Genomic DNA, 24,532 nt, shown 5'->3' on the forward strand with positions numbered 1-24,532 from the left:
GTGTTTATCGCCATCGACGCAGCGCGCTAGTTGAAGTCCTTCCACCGATTCATTACGGCAGCATTTCACATTGGATTCATTAGTGGACTGAACAGTAAGTCAAAACACAAGCTCTAGTGGAGCTGACAAGTTTACTGTCCGTCTTTCTCAGGGTCTTGACCCCGAGGGAGGGGGGGGGGGGTTCTGGTTCTGGACTGCGAGTGAGAGGGGGGGGGTTCTTGGTCTTGACCTTGAGAGAGAGGGGTTCTGGGTCTACCTTGAGTGTGAGGATGTTTCCAGCTGGAGTCAGGGCCTGCTTGGTCTTGGAGGCGCTCAGCTTCAGGAGCTCCAGTGAGCCGTGGCCGCCGTCGGCCAGGTACACCGAGCGCTCGTGGATGTCGGCATCCAGAGCGGACGCCCGGCTTACCGCAGGAATGCTCACGACCCGGTGGATAGCGGGCAGCTTCTTGAGAGAGACGCCGTTCTGGAGGGAGCTCAGGAACACCTGATGGTCGGAGAAGAGGGCGATCCAACAGAAGAACAGGTACTGTTGAGAATACACACCGTCTGAGTCTCAACATCTTCCCATTTAATCATTTATCACTTCTATTTAAAGAGAATTACAGGGAATTAATATTAGTTGAGTGTAGGGAAATTGGAGAGCAAACCCAGAACCTTTTAGGGTAGTCTAACACCCAAGCCACTAGACTACCTCAACATAAAAGCATGGCATGAGCTGTCTGAACAAAGTTTGAGCTGGGCGCTGGGCGTTGGGCGTTGGGCGTTACCTGGGTGATGGAGGTCTGGGAAAGCAGTAGAAGGAAGGCGCTCTCTGAAGGGGGGGAGCAGGTGACTCTGCTCTTCGAGAGGAACAGCCCCAATGGGCAACGGCACACAGCGGTGGGCCCCTGGTGGGCCCCGGAGCCCGGCCCCAGCAGGCAGATGTGGGAACACCTGGTCTTGTCACACGGGCTGATGAGGGCGGGCTGGGAGAGGGGATGCATCAGCTAGAGAGGGGACATGTTCCCGTTAGACCACAGCCACATGGCGGGGGACTTATAGTGCGTGGGATCTGGCCGATTATTATTAAAAACACGCGAGTTGGGGTTGGTGGGTTGGAATTTTCAGACCCAGAAATGGGGTCACAAGCCAAGGATGAGAAGGCAGTCAGGGGTCAGAGAGGGAGGCACTAAAGCAGTTCAGAAGGCTGGGCAAGAAGGCCCTTAGTAATGTCGTGTGAGGCTTTGTTCATCTGTGAATATGATATGATGAAAACCCGAACCTTGAGTCCAAATGGTTGTCCTGGTCTTTTCAGCAGAACCTTCTGGTCTTTCCCGGTGGATTTGTCGGCTGAGCGAATCGTTCTCCTCTTGGTGTCCGACCAATACACCCTGTCGTTGAACACCGCTACCGAGAACGGACTTGGAGTTTCATCCAGCTGGAGGATCTAGCGACCAAACAGCAGCCATCGGGTCAACTACATCATGACGACACCACAACTACGCCACTCACATCATATTAGCGAAGCATTTATGGAATGCTTTAGTCCGAACCATGAAAATATAACCCCCTTAACTCCCCAAAAACACTTTGCAGAATTTTTTTTTGGTAGATTAGATGAATAACCTTCAGATACAAATTGCGAAAATGTCTTAATCGCTCACTTTCTTCTGTAGATATTAGTTGGTTCTAGAAATCTTGTGAAAGGATGCTTATGGCAGGCAGGTGGAAGACATTTAGAGTCAAAATCGCAGACCTCACCTTCAGGTTGTCTCCGTCCAGGGAGGCGGAGCCAATGCAGCGAAGCTTCTCGTCGACCCAGTAAAGCCTGTCACCAAGGAGGTCAAAGGTCAAGCTGGCGGGCCAGCTCAGGCTTTTGTTGACCAGCACCTTCCTTTTGGACCCGTCCATCCCTGCCTGCTCGATCTGAGGACTGCTGCCGATCTCGGACCACACCATCAGGCTGGGAGAGGGGACAACCAGAGTGAACAAAGTCAGTTGTATCCTTAATCACAGGCTGTAATGGATTGACAGGTCCACATTATACGACCCTCAATAAGCCTACAAATGTATTTTTTTTATCTCGGCAAGACTTCCCTGGTCAAGGCTGACCTACATAGCAACCACTTGTACAATATTCACAAACTTATTTAAAGTATTAATAATTGTGTATTGGATTCCCCTGCCCTGGTGTGTTCAGCCAGTGTTACCCTCGATGGGGCAGCAGGACCAGAGAGCTGGGCTGCTGCAGGTCCTCGTCCAGAACCACAGTGTAGTTCTGTGGACGCACCAGGTAGTCCACCAGCGGCACCGCCACGATCTGGGCCAGCAGGCCGTCCACCCAGTACAGGTTCATACCCACCCAGTCCACTGCCAGGAAGTCTGACCTCAGACCTGTAAACCAGTGAAAGGGAAAATCTAAAAGCCCATCCTCTGACATCCCCTTGATATGCATGGCCTCACCCCAGAGTGATGCATGATTACCTTTTCCTAAGGTCAAATCAACCAGGTGGACTTCAGGAACTAGGTAACGGCACTATTCCGGAGTTACTCAATTCTTTATTGGATGATTTGATGTTCCGAGTCAGCTGAGCTTTGGTAAACAATGAAGCCGGGCCAATCGCCTCCAGGAAATTAAGGAAGTTTATACCATGACCAAGTCAATAGCCTACCTTCTTATACCCATCCCTACCATCGACATTTCATTTTATATTATCTGATTGACCACTTATTACGGTGCGAATAGTTTAGAGTTTGAATTCACCCTTTAATGTTGGGGTCACTGAGCAGCGTTATTGGTAGTCCATACCTTTGACAAGAGTCCCCTTAATGTTTGGGTCACTGAGATGCGCCCAGCGGACGCTCTGGTGGTCGGGGCTCAGCCAGTAGACCCTCTGCTTCTGCCAGTGGTAGTCCAGGGAGAAGACGGGCCGGCTGGCCCAGGACAGCAGCTTGATCTGGGCAGAGTGAAGCCCCACCACCAGGAGCTCTGACTGCACCGAGGCCAGCAGCATCGCCTCATCTGGCCACATCAACATCACATCTAAAAGACTACTAAAACAGACTAATCACAATATCCCTTCACTCACATTGTAGCAGATATTACACCAAACCGATAGTATGAAATTAAAAAAAAGTGAAAGTGAAATGCACAATTGTATTAGTTCAGTTTGACCGATGGAAACAGGGAGCTCAAATAAATATTGATCTAAGAACTGAGGTGGATAAACCACAAAGCCTCCCTGAAGACCCCGTCCCCAGGAGAGGCCTCCCTGAAGACCCCGTCCCCAGGAGAGGCCTCCCTGAAGACCCCGTCCCCAGGAGAGGCCTCCCTGAAGACCCCGTCCCCAGGAGAGGCCTCCCTGAAGACCCCGTCCCCAGGAGAGGCCTCCCTGAAGACCCCAGGAGAGGAGTCCAACCTTTGGGTTTGCAGGTCCTCTTGTCAGGCTCAAGCAGAAAGCCCGGGTGGCAGCGGCAGACGTAGGAGCCGGGCGTGTTCAGACAGCGGTGCATGCACACAGCGTCGCCCTGGTTACACTCGTCCTCGTCCACGCAGGACATCCCGCTGGTGTGAAGCCTAAAGCCCGGGGAACAGTAGCACCTCTGTCCCGTGGAACAGATGATTAAGAAACATGAGGAACCACAATAAAAATAAAGTGAACAATTTTCCTTCTCCCTGGTGCATACAGGAGTCATCTGTGCTCAATGTTACAGACAAAATAATAATGCATTTTATTTATGGGCGCCTTACTTGACACTCAAGGTCACCTTACAAAATCAAACATCCATAGCACTAAACAACAAAAAGCCAACAACATGATATAACAGTGTACAAGAGAAAAAAAACTGTTCATTCTAGTCCAAAGAATGCAACTGACTTAAAGGGAGTAGGCTTTGGTGAATAGATACGTTTTCAGGTGAGATTTGAAGGTGATAATGGAACTGTGTTGGATGTCATAAGATGCAACACCCCAGAATAAAAAATGTTTCGTCCAAGTGTATACAGTACTCATCTGTGCCACAGAGATAAAGTTCTAGCCCTCTAAAACTCATGTGCCCAGTCAACCAAAGTAAGATAACAAGGAACCACCAAGTACAACCAGACCAGGAAGGAACCTCCATCCACCACAACCCAGCTACAGGAGAGTTCACCACGAAGGCCCAAAGGAAGCCTCCATAAACAAGAAGCCTGCTACAGGAGAGTTACATGACAGCTACAGGAAGACCCAGAGGGAGCCTACCAGACCCCAGCTACAGGTGAGTTCTTGGCCTACTGACCGCTCCATGGGGGGTGGTGACACAGCGGTGGTCACAGCGGGGTGCTGCTGGACTGGAGCAGTTCTGCTGCAGACACCCCGGGCCCTCGTCGGACCCGTCGGCACAGTTGGTTATGCTGTTGCAGACCAGGGCGGGGTCCAGACACTCTCTGCTCCCACACTGGAACGTCAGAGTAGGACACTTTGGGGCACCACCTGGTGGAGGGCAACAGCATCACTGGCCTATATGCACCTTGCTTTGGACACAATTAAGTCTAGAAGCACAATACAGTCGTGCAGACTGCCATGTCATAGAAAGACATTTGTTAGGCTTCACTATGGGGTTCTTTAGATCATTGCGTTTTTGAGGTCACGGCATCTCTGGTTAATTAATGTGGACAAAGACATACATTTTTCTGAACATGTTCTGGGTTCGCGAATGCATGTTGCATCACAATAAAATGAGCCTGGCCATCTAAACGATTTTTTTATTTACAAACACCCATTATTTTTTAGATGGATTGCTGCATGGTTTATTGCCCAGAGTCATTTACCGGTGATGCCAAACTTCCACTTCCCCCTGTGCTCACATTTGTCTTCGTCCACACCGTTTTGGCAGTCCTTCCGTCCATCGCACCTCCAGGTGAGCGGGACACACTGGCTGCTGTCTCCACACTGCCACTGAAACGCCCTGCACTTCTCTGCAGCAAACGTACAGTCCTGGAGTGGACAAACCAGAACTCATGCTTGAATCCAATCCCTCACATGGGAACCTCTAATTGAAACAGGGTGATTGTTACAAGTTGTACAGACTTCCGGGGCGGAACATTGCCACAGCAGGACCCTAGGTTACCCAAGTTTCCCCTGGGTCATCCAGAAACAACTTGGAACTAGAAATGCAATTCATATGTGCACGGAAGTCTTTTGCATTTCCTCTCTTACTCCCCCGACCCATGCCAAATCCTCTTCCATCCCCACCCAAACCCTTAACTTCCCTCCCACCCACCCACTCCTCAATCCCCTCCCTGAATCCTCTCACCTTCTCGTCTGACCCGTCCTCGCAGTCCTTCTCCCCGTCGCACAGCCACTCCTTCTGCAGACATTCATGGCTGTTGGGACAGCGGAGGTCCGCCTTGCACCGCGGGGGTCTGCTGCAGGCAACCTCGTCTGAGCGGTCCCGGCAGTCTGCGTATCCATCGCACCGCAGGCCGTCCGACACACACTGGCCACTGGAGCAGCGGAACTGGGCTATCCCGCACTGCTGCACAGCTGCCATGGTGAAATGCCGTCAGTATCGGTTCAGTTCGCTTCTTCTAATGCAACAACCATTAGGTGGGGGACTGAATACGGGAATTGGGTGAAGGTACCCAACAAATAAGGCCCGGGGTTTAATTACCACTGTCGTTAAATAATGTTCTTGTGGCACGTTAGAAGCAAATGATAAAGAGGCCGCCCCCTAGTACTCCTCATCCGGTCCTTTAACTCCAATCTCAACTAAACCTTGACGGCCCACTGCCGCCGCCCGTCAGGGCAGTCCAGTATGGAATGTGGTGTGGATTTAGTCTCTAGTGCAGATTCTAAAGTGTCCTACCACACGTCCCCTCATCTGAGCCGTCGGCACAGTCCTTCTCCCCGTCGCACAGGAAGCTCTGGGGGATGCAGCGCGTGTTGTTGTCACAGCCATGCTGGCAGCCCTCCATCAGCACCGGGCAGTCCAGCTCGTCTGAGCGGTCCTGACACTGGTACTGGCCGTCACACACCTGGTCCAGGGGGATGCACCTGCTGCCATGGGCACACTGGAAACCCCCTGGGAGGAGGGGCGGCACAGGAGGGGCATCACCAGTCATTATTCCACCGAGAGTCAAATAGGTTTAGGATATGTCAAGACAAAATCTGATGGAAGTCCTAAGCTACACATCGTCACTTAACTGGAGACTCTTATGGATGAGGTCAAATTACAAGGAGTCTGGTTTCTATAAAGCAGTCAGAAACCATTGGTTTGATTTTATCCGATGATGATTCTGAATAACCGACTTCCAGAGCATGTTGAAAGGTAACCAGGAGATGCCCCTGAACTGGTAAACACCAACCTTTGCACTGGGAGCTGCAGTCCTCCTCGTCAGAGCCGTCTACACAGTCCGCCTCCCCGTCACACACGTGGCTGTGGAGCACACACTCCCTGCCGTCCCGGCACAGCTTGGACCCCAGTCGACACCTGAGGGGGGCGGCCGGAGGACTGGGGCCGCGATCTGAGACGACAAAGACATTGGGCGGGGGGAGGGGAACATTCAACACCCACTAGGTCAGGTTCCTTCGGAGGGGACCCGGGATGCAAGAAAAGACTTGTTCCAACAGAAAAAAAATATTTGTTTATGATGGTCAATAATGTTTGCATTATTATCTACCCTTATTGTATTTATACATATTTAAAGATTTTGTAACTTCATGCCCGTCTTATAATTCCCATCCCGATCTTCCTGCTGAGACTGTGGCCAAGATTTACTTCAGCATTTCCCATCTGGGACTAATCCAGTACAATGAGTATCTCATGCCATCCCACTGGGGCAGAATAAGTGACGTTTTGAAAAGTGAAGGTCAGAATGTGTGCGACATTGTGGTGAGTGTGGCCCTGCTCACAGGAAACCGAAGGGTCTTTAGCGTCACACTGTTCCTCATCTGAAGCATCCGGGCACTGAGAGCGACCATCACACACCAGCCGTCTGGGAACACAGCGACTCCCATCTCTGCACAGGAAGTCTGCTGAAAAGAAAGGAAAGAAAGGAAAGGCTGATCTTTACCCGCCTTCACTAGTTCCTCCATGCCTTCTCTAGTGCATTAGTTCCTCCTTGCCTCCACCATTCCAGTAGTTCCACCCTGCCTTCAACATTACATTAGATCCTCCATGCCTTCACTGGTGCATGAGTTTCTACATGCCTTCACTAGAGCACGAGTTCTGCCTTTTCTAGAGTCATTTTCTAGAGTTACCTGGGTCTTCACAACGGGTCAAACAGTCTTTCTCATCTGATCCATCCGGACAGTCTTTCTGTCCGTCACATATCTGCTTCTGAGACAGGCAGAGGGAAGAGGTGGCACACAGCAGCCTGGGAGAGAGGCACCGATTCTGGGGAGATGCTGGGGTGTTGAGAAGCTCATGTGTGGGCCCTGGAGGGTCATTATGGTGAGACGCTGAGGAATCGTGGAGACATTTGACTGTTATTTAAAGCCGTTTACGGTAGCAGGCTACAACAAACTACAATAACTTATACAAATGTAGGCAGGGTCTTGAGCTGAAATACTTATGGATTGGTTAACCAGCATACATTAAATCCACCACCGATTAAAGTGCTGTATATAAGAGCCAATGGATGGCAATCCTTCGACCATTAGTGAGTGAAATGCTGTGAGAATATCCGTTTCCAGTTCACTGCAACGTACTCTGAGAATGTGAATTTGCCTCCAGCTCATAAGACAAATCAGGGCATCTCAACCCTTATGGTTCGGGGAAATCAATCTTGCACGTCAATCACAGCTACTCTAATGTAACAATTTCCAATAGAGGAAAACGTAGGGTGGAAAGGAGCATAGTCCTATAGTATATATGGTCCTACCATACACTATATAAACTCTCATATCCTCACTTTAGAACAGCCTTCCTCGTACTTCAGTCAGGACCCAAAACAGGTCAGTCTCCAGTTTTTACTTGGTGAGTAAAATGCACAAAAAAAAAAGCTATCGTATGCGGTCATCTCAGCCATGTAAGTTCTTTCAAATTGTAGGAAACTAGACTTAAACGCACACAATAATCTGTTTGTTTTTGTGTATGAGACATCTCCATGCACAAAGAGTATGGCTGGGGTTATCAACAGCGTGACCATATCATTAAAAAAAAAAACAGCTTGTTGAAATAGGACAGATTGGACTAGAGGACTAGATATCTAACCATATATAACACTGGGAGATCGCAGATAAAGATATTCAACACATTTATCCCCCATCAAGGACATATTGTGGCACTCTGGACAATGTTTAAAATATAGTTACTCAATCGATATGTAAACTAAACCGATCTGAAAAGAGTGGACCCATAGGATTCCTACCACAGTTGCTCTCGTCAGAGCCATCCTGACAGTCCCGCTCTCCATCACACAGGAAGCTTTTAGGGAGGCAGCGTTTGTTGTCATCACAGCGATGTTGGCAGCTCTTTGAGGGCTTCCAGCAGTCGCTCTCATCCGAGTGGTCTGGACAGTGGGGCTTTCCATCGCATACCTGATCCATGGGTAGGCACCGCCTCCCGTCAGCACACTTGAACTCACCTACAACAGGTAGGGAAAGGGGAGTAACCAACCTAGCAGCACCTCTGGAAACACACCTGGCATATGCCCAATAAGAGAGGCTTGTGCAGCAGGAGAAGAAACACTTCAGTGTTTCTAGAACAATCCCATTATCATTTGTCCCCACACCCAAAGCCTATTAAGAACATTCACACGTTAAAAATTAAATCAATTAGGCAAAGCTTAAGGTACCCTGGACATTTGCCAAGAAACTTTTGTATTGGCCAACTAAAACACCCATATATGTTCCCTAACCTTCTTTACAAGCCAGTTGGCATTCTTCTTCGTCAGATCCATCTCCACAGTCTGGCTCTCCGTCACACACGTGGGAGTAGAGAACACACTGCTGGCCGTCTCTGCAGGCCTTGGAGCCCTTACGGCACTTGAGACCTCTGGGCTGGGGAGCCACAGCTGTTACGTCAGTAGGACAGCCCAACTCATCCAAGTCGTTTGGGCAGTCCTTCCTTCCATCACAGAACTGCGTGATGGCAATGCAGGTGGATAAACCGGGACAGGGAAGAGACTGTTGTGGACACACCACAGAGTTAGCCACCCCTGTATCTCTGGCGACAGGAAACGAGGCTCTGGGCGAGGGTGATTGGCCAAAACTCTCCACTGGGGTCTGGTATATTTGGTTGCCTACAAAGTCAATGTAAAAAAAATACAATTAGACATGCTCAGAGTGGACAAGGCGGCAAATCTGTCTACCGTTGATAAATTCCAGAGTTCAGTTGAAGCGGTAGAAGCGTTAACGCGGCAGACTGGCTTCATGAAACAACCACTCACTGCAGTGTTGTTCATCAGATCCATCTCCACAGTCTGGCTCTCCGTCACACACGTGAGTGTGAGGGACACACTGTTTCCCGTCTCCACACGGTGTGGAGCCCAAGCGACACTTGAGGCTGTTGGTCTGGAGAGCCACAGCTGCTACGGTAGGACAGCCCAACTCATCTGAGCCGTCGTTGCAGTGAGCACGACCGTCACACACTGAGCTCCTGGGGACGCAGCTCCGCCGGTCCTTACACCTGAAGTCAGCTGAAATGTACAAGAGCATTTCAAAGCTTTGTGGGAACGACACATTTGGAGGGAAAACACGAAATGGGAGAGCATCCTAAACATTAACAATAAACAGAAGAACTCCGGTTCAAACACAAGTCAAGTTCAGAAATTAACACCCCACCGGGTGCACAGACAATTTACCTTTATTCGCACATCTTTTAACACAGTTTCCCTCATCCGATCCATCCGGACAGTCATTCCGGCCGTCGCAGAGCTGAGTCTGGGAGATGCAGATGTCTGATTGAGGACACTGTACTGCCGGGCTGATACAGAGGGCCTTGAGGGGAAGTGGGGGCTCTGGAAGACCAGCAACCTCTCCAGAGACCACAGTAGGGAAGGGTTTGTCTGATGCGCCCAAGCCTGGTACCAGTGGAGGAACAGAATGATTTTCTGAAACATTTAGAGGAAGGGTTTGACTCCGTTATCCAACAGACACTGGGGCTAGGATGATCAGCCAAGACACAATTATGTTTTTTTTTTACACATGGATCAAGTCAAAACAAGTTTGCTAATCCACCAAATCTTCACCCACCACAGTTCTCCTCGTCAGATCCATCTCCACAGTCTGGCTCTCCGTCACACACGTGGGAGTAGAGAACACACTGCTGGCCGTCTCTACAGGCCTTGGAGCCCTTACGACACTTGAGGCTGTTGGTCTGGGGAGCCACAGCTGCTACGGTAGGACAGCCCAACTCATCCGAGCCGTCGTGGCAGTGAGCACGACCGTCACACACTGAGCTCCTGGGGACGCAGCTCCGCCGGTCCTTACACCTGAAGTCAGCTGAAATGTACAAGAGCATTTCAAAGCCTTGTGTGGATGAGAGCTGATGCAGCAGCCTCCCCTGTTGGAGTCTGATTGGACTCTGGGGCTGGGTGAGGCTGCACACATTTGATCATCTTCAAAAATCGCTTACCCGGGGTCAGTACGCAGGGGCAGCAGCTCTAGCAGGGGGCCCCAGACTTCGCTTTCCCAGGCCACATTGACCAGCTCTGACGGGGTGAACCCGAGGGGTTCCTAGGCCAGTGTTGAGATATAATCTCTCCACCTAGTCCTGGGTCTTCCCAGAGGCTTCCTCCCCAGGGAGGCAGCCAGTGGGCATCCTTACCAGCTGAACCACCTCAACTGACTCCTTTCTAAGCAGAGGAGCTGCGGCTCTACTCAGTTCCTCAAGGATGGCTGAGGTTCTCACACCACCTCTAAGAGAGACGCCAGCCACCCTCCTGAGAATACCTGTTTTGGCCACTTCGGCCCTCAATCTCGTTCTTAGGGTCATCCCCCAGCCATCATATCCAATGGTGGGGTTAGGAACGACGATCGACCGGCAGTTCGAGAGCTTTGCCTTGTGGCTAGGCTCTCTTCTCGTCACAACAATGCGGTAAAGCGATGCAATACCGCCCCCACTGCTCCGATTCTTGGGCTCACTCACAACAAGGCAGAGGTACTTAAACACCTTTACTGTGGCCAAGGACTACCCGGAATAGCCAATCCACCGGTTTCCTGCTGAGATTCATTGCCTCAGATTTAGCGGTGCTGATCCTCATCCGAGCCGTGCCATCCGTCTGCGAGCCGATCCAGTGAGTGCTGAAGGTCACAGGCCGATGATGCCCTCAGGACCAAACCATTTGCAGAAAGCAGTGATGAGATCCTCAGACCACCGAACTGCAACCCCTCCCCACGAGGAGTACGCCTCGACATCCTGTCCATGAATATCAGAAACAGGATTGGCGACAAAGCGCAGCCCTGGAGGAGGCCAACACCCACCGGGAACGAAACAGACTTGCTGCCGAGAAAGTATACAAAGCTCTCGCTTTGAGAGTACAGAGATTGGCTGGCCCCGAGAAATGACCCCCTCACCCCATAATAACAAAATCTCCCGGGGGAACCGGTCATACGCCTTCTCCAGATCCACGAAACTCATGTAGACCAGATGGGCATACTCCCAGAGCCCCTCCAGGATCCTTCCGACTGTGAAGAGTAGGTCCCGAGATCCACGTCACAAAATGCATTGTTACTCTTCAAACTGAGGCTTGACGATTGGCCGAACCCTCCTTTCCAGCACCTTGGAGTAGACTTTATCAGGGAGGCAGAGTAGTGTAATACCTCTGTAATTTGCACACTCTAGTCCACCTTTTCTAACAGGGGAACCACCACCCCGGTTTGCCACTCCTTTGGCACTGTCCCAGACTCCAACGCAATGTTGAATAGGCTGGTCAACGAAGACAGCCCTTCCACACCAAGAGCTTTCAGCAATTTCTGTCTGGATCTCATCAATCCCTGGGATTTTGCCACTGTTGAGTTGTTTGACTACCTCAGTGTCCTCCGACAGGAGGCCATCAGCCTCAAGCTCTGCCTCCACCATAGAGGCTTGTTAGTTGGCTTCAGGGGTTCCTCATAGTGTTCAACTACCACCTCAGTTGAGGTCAACAGAGTCCCATCCTTACTGTACACAGATTGGATGGTTCCCCGGTTCCCCCTCCTGAGGTGCCGGATGCTTTTCCAGAAACAACTCGATTTCGCCCGAAATTCCCTCTCCATGGCATCTCTGAACTTCTCCCACACCCGCTGCTTTGCAGAGGCTGCACCCAGCCATCAATCAATGTGCACACGTAAAACCACCCATCACCACACACACACACACACTCTCCTACATGGCAGCGGAGCACCCTTACTATGTTCATCTACAATTTCAACATCAAACGGATACAACACCACCACCCTGTGTGCTATGTCTGGAGGAGCCCAGAAAAGTCACCTAGGTGGAGTGTGACAGCTAACTACGTGGCGTGTACCGTAGCTTTGACCATATTCTACACTGATCACATACAATTTCAGAAATGAACAACCCTCCGTGTGCACGGACACAGTACCTTTATTTGCACATCTTTTCACGCAGTTCCCCTCATCCGATCCATCCGGACAGTCATTCCGGCCGTCGCAGAGCTGAGTCTGGAAGATGCAGATGTCTGATTGAGGACACTGTACTGCCGGGCTGATACAGAGGGCCTTGGGGGGAAGTGAGGGCTCTGAAGGACCAGTAACCTCTCCAGAGACCACAGTAGGGAAGGGTTTGTCTGATGAGCCCAAGGCTGGTACCAGTGGAGGAACAGAATGATTTTCTGAAACATTTAGAGGAATGGTTTAACTTAGTGATCCAACATACACTGGGGCTAGGATGTTCAGCCTAGACACTGTTTTTTTTTTTCACATGGATTGACTCAAAACAAGTTTGCTAATCCCCCCCTAAAATATAAATACACCCACCACAGCTCTCCTCGTCAGATCCATCTCCACAGTCTGGCTCTCCGTCACACACGTGGGAGTAGAGAACACACTGCTGGCCATCTCTACAGGCCTTGGAGCCCTTACGACACTTGAGGCCGTTGGTCTGGGGAGCCACAGCTGCTACGGTAGGACAGCCCAACTCATCCGAGCCGTCGTTGCAGTGAGCACGACCGTCACACACTGAGCTCCTGGGGACGCAGCTCCGCCGGTCCTTACACCTGAAGTCAGCTGAAATGTACAAGAGCATTTCAAAGCTTTGTGGGAATAACACTGGGAGTGTGTGTGGATGAGGGCTGATTGCAGCAGCCTCACCATTCAGAGTCTGATTGGACTCTGGGGCTGGTTGAGGCTGCACATTGATCAATCGGTGTGCACAGGTTAAACCAGCTATCTCCAAACACTCTGGATATCGCCTACATGGCAGGGGAGCCCTCTTGCCATGTTCAACTACAACAATAAACCGGATACAAAACCACCAAACTGCATCTTATGTTTGGAGGAGCTCAGAAAAGTCACCTAGGTCGAGGGTGGCAGCTACCTTTGTGGCATGTAGCATGGACCATTTCCTACACTTGAGGCTTATGTGGAGCTTCTACACTGCTGTGGTCCCAGAAGGGCTGCCCAAGGACGCACTGGCCCCCAGAAGCGGTGATGGACAGCTACCACACAGCACCAGCCCTTTCCCAACAACGTGGGGGAGCCTGACGGATGCAGCCCAGCGACCGCCACAGGCAACCGTCCCTGCACTCAGACCACATCAGCCAAGACCCAGCCACCCCTCGGCCAGCCAGCACAGGAGCAAAGGGCCCCATGCTCCACGCACGAGGGAGATGGAAAAGGCCCCGTCACCATGGGAGAGAGTGGTCCTACCGCGGGCGGTTTACGACCCTCTGAGGCGCTACGACCACAGCCAAGCTGAACCTCAATCCCACAATCCCCTAGGTGGAGTGTGGCAGCCACCTAGGTGGTGTGTAGCATGGACATTTACTACAGACACATCTAGAATGAAAATATTCACACTGAAATGGGGGAGCATCTTAAAAGGTTAACATGAAACAAGCGCACCAGTTTAGAAACAATTCAATTTCAGAAAAGAACACCCCTCTGGATGCACAGACAGTACCTTTATTTGCACATCTTTTCACGCAGTTCCCCTCATCCGATCCATCTGGACAGTCTTTCGGGCCGTCGCAAAGCTGGGCATGGGAGATGCAGACGTCTGATTGAGGACACTGTACTGCCGGGCTGATACAGAGGGCCTTGGGGGGAAGTGGGGGCTCTGAAGGACCAGTAACCTCTCCAGAGACCACAGTAGGGAAGGGTTTGTCTGATGTGCCCAAGGCTGGTACCGGTGGAGGAACAGAATACTTTTCTGAAACATTGAGAGGAGGAAGAGATCACTCAGTGATCCAACCGCCACTGGGGCTAGGATGTTCAGCCCAGACACAATTAGGTTCCTTACCAATGGATCGACTCGAAACAAGTTTGCCCCCCCCCCCCCAAAATATATATTCACCCACCACAGTTCTCCTCGTCCGATCCATCTCCGCAGTCTGGCTCTCCGTCACACATGTGAGTGTGAGGGACACACTGTTTCCCGTCTCCACACGGTGTGGAGCCCAAGCGACACTTGAGGCTGTTGGTCTGAGGAGCAACAGCTGCTACGGTAGGACAGCCCAACTCATCCGAGCCGTCGTTGCAGTGAGCACGACCGTCACACACTGAGCTCCTGGGGACGCAGCTCCGCCGGTCCTTACACCTGAAGTCAGCTGAAATGTACAAGAGCATTTCAAAGCTTTGTGGGAATGACACTGGGAGTGTGTGTGGATGAGGGCTGGTTGATGCAGCCTCCCCTGGCAGAGTCTGATTGGACTTTTGGGATGGGTGAGGTTGCACATTGATCAAGTAGTATGCACAGGTTCAACCAGCCATCTCCACACACACTCTGGAGATCTCCTACATGGCAGCGGAGCATCCGTGCCATGTTCAACTACATTTTTAACATTAACCCGAATTTAACACCACCACTCTGCGTCCTATCTTTGGAAGAGCCCAGAAAATTCACCTAGGTGGTGTGTGACACCATTTGCTACACTATTCAGCTATAAGATCGGAAAGGGTGCACAGACACATTACCTTTATTCGCACATCTTTTCACGCAGTTCCCCTCATCCGATCCATCCGGACAGTCTTTCCGACCGTCGCAGAGCTGAGTCTGGAAGATGCAGATGTCTGATAGAGGACACTGTACTGCCGGGCTGATACAGAGGGCCTTGAGGGGAAGTGGGGGCTCTGGAAGACCAGTAACCTCTCCAGAGACCACAGTAGGGAAGGGTTTGTCTGATGGGCCCACGGCTGGTACCAGTGGAGGAACGGAATACTTTTCTGAAACATTGAGAAAAGGTAGAGATTACTCAGTGATCCAACCGCCACTGGGGCTAGGATGTTCAGCCCAGACACAATTAGGTTTTTTACTAATGAATCGACTCAAAACAAGTTTGTGTATCCCCCAAATCTTCACCCACCACAGCTCTCCTCGTCAGATCCATCTTTACAGTCTGGCTCTCCGTCACACATGTGAGAGAAGAGGACACACTCCTGGCCGTCTCTACAGGCTTTGGTGCCCTTGCGACACTTGAGGCTGTTGGTCTGGGGAGCCACAGCTGCTACGGTAGGACAGCCCAACTCATCCGAGCCGTCGTTGCAGTGAGCACGACCGTCACACACAGAGGTCCTGGGGACGCAGCTCCGCCGGTCCTTGCACCTGAAGTCTCCTATAAGGTAAACAGTGAAACCAGTGTTTATTATAAAGCGTCACCCCAACTTGGCTGTATGTGAGGTCAGGCATCCTGCCGTACCACAATACCTAGTTTGTCTCATCAACTAATGAGCAACCACTCGCAGCCGACAGCCGACTACCAATGGGCAAAATCACCCAAAACAAGCCACGCCCCAGCACGACATCTTGAGACCAAATCAACCACACTTCTTTGACCCCTAGAACAGGAAGGTCATCAGTGTCAGACCTGCCAGTACATCAGCAGTAAGTTCTGGCTCAACAACATGAAGGCATCTGTAGGCAGGTAGGGGTTCCACCAGGTACAGGTAATAAACCAAACACATGTCGACCATGAGAAGTTCAGATTGCTTACCTTTCTGAGGACAGCTCTTAACGCATAGGTTCTCATCAAACCCATTCGGGCAGTCTTCCTTCCCGTCGCAGAGCTGGCTTGGGGTCAGACACACCGCCGAATCAGGGCACAGAAACGATGGCTTTGGGCAGATGGGCTGGTCTGGACCTGAAGAAAACAATAGATACCGTTTGGCTGACTTGACGCCAAATCCCATTAATAAAGTTTTTTTTTTTTTTGCATGCCAATGATTATGCTGCCACATGCCAGTGGTGGCACGCGTGCCTAGGGTGGCCGACCCCTGGCATATGGGGATCTTTTGACATGGCTAGCTTTTCCAAATTCTTACTCCAAAGATTACTACTTGTGTTACCAAAGACCGCATGGAATAGATTTCATTACACTTTTGCTCAGCAGCCCTACCTGCCCTTATGTCCTTCAGAGCCACCATCACCCCAAACACACTGCCATCCAGGGTCACGACCTTGAGGCTACGCCCATTTCGGCGGTCCCACAGTGTTAGGGCATTATCAGAGAGGGACAGCAGGTAGGGTTCGAATGCCGCAACCACTGATCCTGTGATGTTCCATCGAGGGCCGTAGACGTGGGTCCTTTTCTGGAGCAAGCTCAGTGTTGACAAGCCTGCGACAGAACAGCAGATGGCTGTGTGAAGGGTTCAGATGACAGACTGCGGGCTGGTCAAAAGCCCTTTACTTTATAGTAAGTAAAGAGTGACTTACAAGTGAGGCGGAGGACAAGCAAAGCTTATGATAAGTTGACGTACCACTTAAGAGACCATTTGAGCATGTTTAATATGCCTAGATTAATTTAAGGTGGCAATCAACTTTTAAGAAAAGCAACATCCGAGTTTCCCAAATATCTTCGAAGTCCATCCATCAGTCAAACATCTTTCACTCCACAAAAACCTGATTGCATCATTTCAACCACCAAAGCTCAATGATTAACAAACAAACCATAATTCAATGATTTGTTTTTCATAACCAAATAAACAGGATGCTTCATCTCGAGGGATCTGAAAGTGGCTCCACCCACCTGCAGAAGCCGTGGTCCACAGCATGGCGTTGGCCCGCAGGTCCAGGGCAATGGTCCCAGTGAAGCCCGAGCTCAGGTTCAGCAGCTCCTTGGCAGGACCCCCCTGCACCCCCATGCTCAGGAGGCGGACGCCCTCCAGCCAGTAAACCGTGCCCCGCAGCCAATCAACATACACGTCCTTGATCCCGCCCCCCTTGGTGTGGTACAGTTCCTGCGGGTAACCACCGAATGCAACAGTGATGCCGATGGTGGCCTGGTCACATGACACCCAGAAGATGACTCCAGATCGCTGGTCCAACTTGATTAAACAAACTGAGGGAATCATCGCAGGAAAGATTGTGTTAAACACTATATCTGGTGAACAGTGTAGATAACAGTCCTTCATTGAAGGAATTGGTGATGAAAGTATATGAAGATACGGCATCAAAATAATTTTAGAACACTATTCCACAATTTGAAGATACATACCACATCAATTTGGGAAGCCTTTTGGAGATCAATATGCCCCATATGGTTAAAGAGTTCACCAGACGGTATACCTGGTAGCAGCGTGGGGACAGGTTGGGTCTTGCGCTGCGTGAGGCTGGTGTGCTGTATCTGGCCGCTTCTGTTGGCCCAGTAAAGCCCGTCTCGGTACCAGTCTACGTCGTAGGTGAGGATGCCCTTTGTGGTGAACAGCTGGGTCTGAATCACTTCCCCCTCCTTGAACTCCAACATGTAAATGCTCGCTGCAGTTGCATACACAAACCTTGGGTCTGTCAAAAGAAAGATGTGTAATGTTTTTCTGGCTCTAACCCAGAAATATTCTTGCTCACAGTTCCGTAGTCCCTTGAGCCGGAGATTCTATGGATTTGCCGAATTTGACAAAAACCTTGCTGGGTACCATGAAGATGAAGCCTGTTCTAAACAGTTTGGCCCAGATTCAACGCACATTATTGAAAGTCCTTCGTTTATTTAATTTGGACTTCGTAGAAAACTCCAAATGGTAAATAAATAATGTATTTTTTGTCAAACAAAGGCTTAATTTTATACTATTTCCTAGAATGCGTCATTTTTATTTATTCAATACAGTAAGAACCAAAAATGCCTAAATGTAGTTCATCCATAGATGCAGTCCTGATCCAATGACTATGGTGTACATTTCTGCACGTGAAAAAGTCTGGTCAATACTTGCATTCGCATCTCCTGTCTGGCATGAGTATCTTTGAGTCGGGGCAGCTGCAGGTGAAGCCCAGGGGGTTGTTCTTGGTGGGCAGGCAGAGCTGGCAGGGACTGTTTGTACACGCAGAGGAGCCTGGGTCACAAGGAAAGACACCTTCACCACATGGAGTAACACCTTCACCACTCGCTACATGATGAGCAACACCTTCACCACTCGCTAGATGATGAGCAACACCTTCACCACTCACTACATGATGGTTGTAGATAGTGGTCAATGAAGGCAGAGACTTTGCAGTCAACCGTTTTGTCCCCTGAGCATTGAGACCAACTCCTTAAATTTCTGTGCATCAACCTCCCCCCTCTTAATTGTATGCCAACCACTGCCTGTAACATCGATGTCCACGAGAAAATGTGCATCGCACACGTGGTAAGTAGTAGGTTAACAAGTGGTTAAAACTATGGCTACACTAATGATTAATAGTGGTTCGCTGATGGCTACGAATCATTAGGGAATATTCATCAAAACTGTTAAAAAATATAAAATATCTTCAAGCCAATATTGCCATAGAGATGTATGCCATAGCATTCATCTTTATGGCAAGACTCTTCAGTACTACCTGTGCTCTTACCCCAGAGATGTCTGTAGGGTAAAAGCAGAGGTCATACTGAAGAGCAAAAAACCGTCAGTGCAGAGCAGGAAACTCCTGGGCCTGCCCTTGGTCGAAGCCCTTCTTTCACCCACACTACCTTGTGGTTGCTGCAGCGCGTGGACGACGGTCATGAAGGGAAGAGCGGCTAGATCCCTCTGGATCAACGCCTTCACGCTGGTCGGGTTCTGATCTGCCCTCCAGAGTCCTTGGCGGTCCGTCCAATAGAAGCGGTTTCCAAACACGGCGAGCCCAGTGGCAGCCCCGGTGCTGCCCAGCAGGCCGGGGAACGAGGAACGGCCGGTGCCGTCCACCCTGACCGTCTCCACGGACTGTAGGAACACAATGGGAGCTCTTCAGAGGCTCCGTCTTCAGGAATTGCAACATAAGTTCAAACTAGTTGCCTGTATGGTTCTCCTTCACATGGTCAAGGAACCAAGGTCTTAATGTTCATCATGTTATGCAAAAATATTCACCGATACAAGATTGAGATAGTCATATGGTTTGATGTGATGTGGAAACATAATGAAGTATTAAACTATAGCACATCTATACAATAGTTTATGTTTAGAAAAGCCACAACATTTAAGAAAAACAAGCATCTTTGAAAATGCAAACTTCCTTTTGGTGTGTCCAATGGTGTGACTCAACAGCAAAAGCTGTAAGGACCGAAAAACATTTTAGGACTCGTATAAAACATTGATTCCCCAAGTCGTACGTGCTTGAAGTCGCTGATCCAGTACAGTCTCCTGGAGGCCACGTCCACCGTGAGGCTGCGGGCCCCCTGAGTGGTCAGGACGACCAGGGCTTTCCGGTCGGCACCATCCATCCAGGAGCAGTCCAGAGTCGCCCTCTCTCCCGGGCCCAGGTTGATCCAGAACATCAGGCTGTAGACACAGATAGCCCATAGTGACCACGTCATACTTTGTTCAGGATGATTGTTGCCTAGGTCACTAATTGTCACACATTGTGTTGACTAATTGTGCTTCATGTATGCGTGCATCATCATTTCCTTATTGTTTGCTTTCTTTTTTATCAACCAAAATGGATGCTGAAGGAATTAAAAGAGGTCAGCCAAAGCCAAAGTACCAGCAAGCATGAGTTACCTTTCCGTGGGTAAAACCACCATCTCGGATGGACTGATGCTTTTGCTCAGTAGCGTTGTGAAGCCCTTCCCATCAGCAGAACCCATGTAGATCGATTGAGTCTTCCGATTGGTCCAATACAAATCTCCATTCAACCAATCACAAGCCAAAGATATGATCCCAGGCAGCCCTGTTGATGGAAGACAGATTGAACGCATCATCTGCATTAGAAACACCATGATCAGGTCTTCATCTTTAATCCTGTAGTACACATGCTACCACTCACAAGTCATTATAATGAACAAAGCGGACCAACCCACCAGTGTACACAGTGTGGTTCTTCCTCCCGTCAGTCTTGAAGATCGAGCCCTGGCCCTCTACCCAGTAGTACCACCCCCTGACCAGGTCAAAGGTCACGGCAAGAGGCTCAGAGTCCGCTGTCCAGAGCGTTTTAAAAGCCTGGCCTTTGAGACCAACGAGGCCCAGGGATCGTTTCTGGACAGACAGCAGTCTGGGGGCGCCACCTGGAGGAGGTACACAAGGTGACAGTGAGACAGTGGCGCCACCTGGAGGAGGTAGACAAGGTGACAGTGAGACAGTGGCGCCACCTGGAGGAGGTACACAAGGTGACAGTGAGACAGTGGCGCCACCTGGAGGAGGTACACAAGGTGACAGTGGCGCCACCTGGAAGCGGCACACAAGGTGACAGTGAGTCAGTAGCTGGTGTCTTCACCTGCCAGACAGAAGAGACCGGGTTCAAGCCCCGATTTCTACAGTCTACCTGTAGGCTTCCCAATACCTACCTGCTCCTAATGACATTAGGATTCATTGTCAACTAATCTGAAATGTTCCTCAATGATCTCAGGGCAAGTAATTAAGAGAACAGGGCTTTGACAGACTAATCACAGGAGGGGATAATGGATAAGGATCAGGTTGACTGTGAAAAGTGTACTTAAAAGTACTCCGGGGAGACAATTTAGAGATCCCCTTTGATCCGATTCTATACAACTCAAAGAATACTGATTTTATTTGATAAATTCTTTATTTTAATAACATCTGATCAAAAGTGTTTGAGAGGATATAAACCCTTCAGAAGGCCCATTGGTTGGTGTTGGAACGTGAAGGAGTAAATGAAAAATTAGAATGCTGCTGACTGCAGTTGATGGGAAGGAAAATGCTATGCAGCACTGTGATTGGTGGGCCCGCTATAATTTCACAGAGGTCGAGTAATAGTAATTCAATGGCTCATTTCAAATGAAAGTCAAAGTGACTTAACATAGCTTCCCTCTGAATGGGTGGGCTTTGTTATCACTAACTTTACGTCAAGTTCCACCCGCTGTGGGGGACACAAATCCAATAAACCAGCTCGCTAGCTTATGGTCACGACTTTGTTTACTTCACGATGGCAGCCGCTGCGAGTAACCTAACCGCTATTGAGGTTCGGTTCCTGATTTGTCATCTACTTCGTTTTCAGGGGTTAACTTTTGACAAAAAGTTAACAGGAAGACCAACACGAGAGCTAAAATGAAAATCCGGGGTGGGCAAGATTTAAGAGTCACGGTTCGCTATTACCATATGTCGGATCAATTCGTAATCTGCACACAAGTTTTCTGTGCAGGTTACATAATGATCGGACATGGTTTGAAAACCAATGCCTATTCCAAAATGCAGTAAAATAAGGCTCCATGGTTACAAGATACACAGGGTCTTCATGAGCAGCGGAGGCGGACCTCACCTGAGGCCAGACATACAGACTGGTCCAGGACAAACCCCTCCCGGCAGTGGCAGTAGAAGGAGCCCACGGTGTTGGTGCAGTATTGAGTGCAGGGGGGAAAGGGCTTGCTGCACTCATCCACATCTGGAAAAGCCAACCAGCCCGATTAGGAACACAATACAATCCCTCAATAGTTCCATCGGCTTATCAGTTGCTTTACGGACGTTTCTGCTAAACTTTTCAGGACACCACTTTGGGGCTCCTGACATGCACATCGGGGGCCAAAACTGATTTATATGAGGCAAAGCTTTAAAAGTGGTCTCAAACATCCTGCCTGAGACAAGCAGCCAGGGGGCTCATCCCATACCGTGGGTCACATGCTGTGTTAGCAGCAGGTTGCTTACCCTCACACATCACTCCGTTGACTGACAGTTTGAGTCCAGGGGGGCAACTGCAGCGGACTCCGCCTGGTTCATCCGTGCAGTCATGGCTACAGCCCCCGTGAGCCCCAGAGCACGTGTGACCTAACATGAACAGAATAAAACTTCAAAAGGTCATTGGTACGACGGAACACTGCACCTCTTACATGAGCCATTTGATCCATTGTGCAGTGTGAGCCAGCTGCTGCTGCTGAGACTAGTGTTCAGTGGGTTAATCACGTAGAGGCTGGGCAATTTACTCATAGATGAACCATTAGTTCACAGAAGTTAATGCAGTAATTAGCATTATATACCACTAGCATAGATCTAGTGGTCGGCTTAGCTCAGCAGGAAGAGCAGGTGGGCTTGAACCATAATGTTGCTAGTTCGATCCCTTATCTGCTGATTATGTGGCAGAGGTTCAGTCTTACCGCAGCTCAGGGGTTCATCGCTTCCGTCTGAACAGTGGCGGATTCCATCACACCGCTGCTCCGGAGACACACAGAGCCCCTCGGGACAACGCAACCAGCCCGCCTTACACAGCCCTGCAACACAACGCCTTCCATCACACACCTCACCCCGGTCAGGGCCCTCACCCCCCCGGTCAGCACACACATTTCACACACACTCGCACGCACAACCACACACACACACCAGCCCCCTGTCAGGGTCCTCTCACCTCACACACCTGGTCAGGGTGCACACGCCTCACACCCCCCTTGTCAGGGTCCCCACAGACCACACCCCCAGGTCGATACACCTCAGTCAGGGCCCACACACCTCACAAGTGATTTTAACATCCATTCCCCTCTCCTATACGTCAGAAGATTGGTTTAATTGCTGAGCTCTTGAAAAAGGATTACATTCTCAATGGAGACTTTCCTGGTAGAATGCAGGGGACCAGTACACCAGTAGTTTGCTCACCACAGTCCTGTTCGTCCGAGCGGTCCAGACAGTCATCGTTGCCGTCACAGCGCGCCTCCCTCGGGACACACATGGCGTTGTGACACAGCCAGTCTGCCTCCAAACAGCCGCCACTCGTCACACAGTCCTCCTCGTCCGAGCCGGTGGGGCATTGGCGCACGCCGTCGCATCTGCCCGACTCGTTCACACACCCCACAGAATCCACACACTCAAACTGCCCCGCGGGGCACGGGCTGGAGGTGGGCCCTGGACGTGGAGAGCAGTAAAATGGAAGTTCTGAGCAACATTAGAGTTTAGAGCAGGCTTAGAAATGAGGAGCAGGAGAGTTGAGAGCAGGTTTAGAGTGGAGCAGCAGTAGAGTTTAGAGCAGGCTTAATGCTGAGTAGCAGTAGAGTTTAGAGCAGGTTAAGAGTTTAGTAGCAGGAGAGTTCAGAGCAGGCTTAGTGTAGAGCAGCAGTTAAGTTTAGAGCAGGGTTATTGTTGAGCAGCAGTAGAGGTAGCAGCAGGTTTAGAGTTGAGCAGCATAAGGCTGCTCAACTCTAGCTGAAGAGTATTCATACTTTGGCACTCAGTCTCATCCGAGCCATCGAGACAGTCTCCATCCGCGTCACACCTCCATTCTGCAGAGATACAGTTACCGTCGTCACATTCCCACTGGCCTTGGGGGCAGGCTCGACCCTGTCCTGCTACACACAAACACACTTAAACATTTAATCATTAGTAAAAAAAGTTTTGATCATTGAAAAGTCCATATAGTTTTAGTTAGAAGCCCATTAGTTGATACAGATACGAAAACTTTGCATTACAATGGGCATTCAAAATATAGTGGGCTTGGATTATGTACAAATGCATGTAGGCCTACAAATACTCAAAGTGGATTACAATTTACTTTATTGGTCGCTCATGTGGGAGGTAAAAAATCAGATGCAACAGCAAGAAACAATTAAGTTGTTGGGTTATATCTCTCAAGAAATTGAGGGGGGGGGGGGGGGCGCGCTGAGCGACGGTCATGACTTGCGGCGATGCATTGCCATCGCTCCCGATTTCTGGTCTCGTACATCTATAAGTCGTGTACGCCTGTTAACATTTCGCGGAGCGAGAATAACACTAATAAAGAGAACAACAACGAGAATAAATAAGGATCTCTAAGAAATATTTGACAAAACAATTTATATATCCGTCAAAATATCCGTCCATCACAAGTCCCGCCCTCTCCCTTTCTTGCCAATAACGTTTATTTGGCGTATCCTCTTCAGACATCCCGTCGTGAGAGTAGAACGAAACGTCAGAGTGATACAGAGAGACGGCGGCCAGCTCAGTTTCACAAGCCCAACTACGTTACATTAATTGGACGCATTGAATGAAGTGAAGGGATTTAAAGTTCCAGGTAAATACCTCTCAGCCCGGCGATAAACACCAACCAAAGCACGTGGAGGAAGTCCATTGTGCGACATGGGGCTCACCTGTAGCCAGGTGCTTTATCACATCGG

The 24,532-nt window shown here is 50.0% G+C and overlaps 1 protein-coding gene across 4 annotated transcripts in view; it reads right to left on the bottom strand.

Moving 5' to 3' along the window:
• Positions 1-24,515, bottom strand: part of si:dkey-88l16.3 (low-density lipoprotein receptor-related protein 2) — a 32,501-nt gene extending 7,986 nt beyond the window's left edge. For 2 of the 4 annotated variants that reach the window (XM_030342453.1, XM_030342456.1), the window contains exons 1-40: positions 24,438-24,515; positions 23,603-23,728; positions 23,043-23,288; positions 22,550-22,663; positions 22,104-22,223; positions 21,721-21,843; positions 20,306-20,509; positions 20,007-20,175; positions 19,619-19,787; positions 19,001-19,232; positions 18,267-18,386; positions 17,632-17,847; positions 17,093-17,404; positions 16,463-16,681; positions 16,061-16,207; positions 15,434-15,682; positions 15,045-15,293; positions 14,429-14,677; positions 14,032-14,280; positions 12,888-13,136; positions 12,494-12,742; positions 10,158-10,406; positions 9,767-10,015; positions 9,353-9,601; positions 8,822-9,205; positions 8,333-8,548; positions 7,221-7,421; positions 6,873-6,995; positions 6,326-6,484; positions 5,827-6,042; positions 5,275-5,504; positions 4,826-4,955; positions 4,258-4,451; positions 3,399-3,582; positions 2,789-3,001; positions 2,190-2,373; positions 1,741-1,942; positions 1,262-1,426; positions 768-986; positions 257-484 (exon numbers count right to left, since the gene is read on the bottom strand). In XM_030342453.1, the coding sequence (XP_030198313.1) occupies positions 257-484; positions 768-986; positions 1,262-1,426; positions 1,741-1,942; positions 2,190-2,373; positions 2,789-3,001; positions 3,399-3,582; positions 4,258-4,451; positions 4,826-4,955; positions 5,275-5,504; positions 5,827-6,042; positions 6,326-6,484; positions 6,873-6,995; positions 7,221-7,421; positions 8,333-8,548; positions 8,822-9,205; positions 9,353-9,601; positions 9,767-10,015; positions 10,158-10,406; positions 12,494-12,742; positions 12,888-13,136; positions 14,032-14,280; positions 14,429-14,677; positions 15,045-15,293; positions 15,434-15,682; positions 16,061-16,207; positions 16,463-16,681; positions 17,093-17,404; positions 17,632-17,847; positions 18,267-18,386; positions 19,001-19,232; positions 19,619-19,787; positions 20,007-20,175; positions 20,306-20,509; positions 21,721-21,843; positions 22,104-22,223; positions 22,550-22,663; positions 23,043-23,288; positions 23,603-23,728; positions 24,438-24,486 (8,055 nt within the window). In that variant the 5' untranslated portion in view covers positions 24,487-24,515. The remainder of the gene's footprint in view (positions 1-256; positions 485-767; positions 987-1,261; positions 1,427-1,740; positions 1,943-2,189; positions 2,374-2,788; positions 3,002-3,398; positions 3,583-4,257; positions 4,452-4,825; positions 4,956-5,274; positions 5,505-5,826; positions 6,043-6,325; positions 6,485-6,872; positions 6,996-7,220; positions 7,422-8,332; positions 8,549-8,821; positions 9,206-9,352; positions 9,602-9,766; positions 10,016-10,157; positions 10,407-12,493; positions 12,743-12,887; positions 13,137-14,031; positions 14,281-14,428; positions 14,678-15,044; positions 15,294-15,433; positions 15,683-16,060; positions 16,208-16,462; positions 16,682-17,092; positions 17,405-17,631; positions 17,848-18,266; positions 18,387-19,000; positions 19,233-19,618; positions 19,788-20,006; positions 20,176-20,305; positions 20,510-21,720; positions 21,844-22,103; positions 22,224-22,549; positions 22,664-23,042; positions 23,289-23,602; positions 23,729-24,437) is intronic. The other 2 variants (XM_030342455.1, XM_030342454.1) reach the window with 2 other exon arrangements.
• Positions 24,516-24,532: the final 17 nt, after the last annotated feature.

This window comes from Gadus morhua, chromosome 19, assembly GCF_902167405.1.
Source record: "Gadus morhua chromosome 19, gadMor3.0, whole genome shotgun sequence".
NCBI lineage: Eukaryota > Metazoa > Chordata > Actinopteri > Gadiformes > Gadidae > Gadus > Gadus morhua.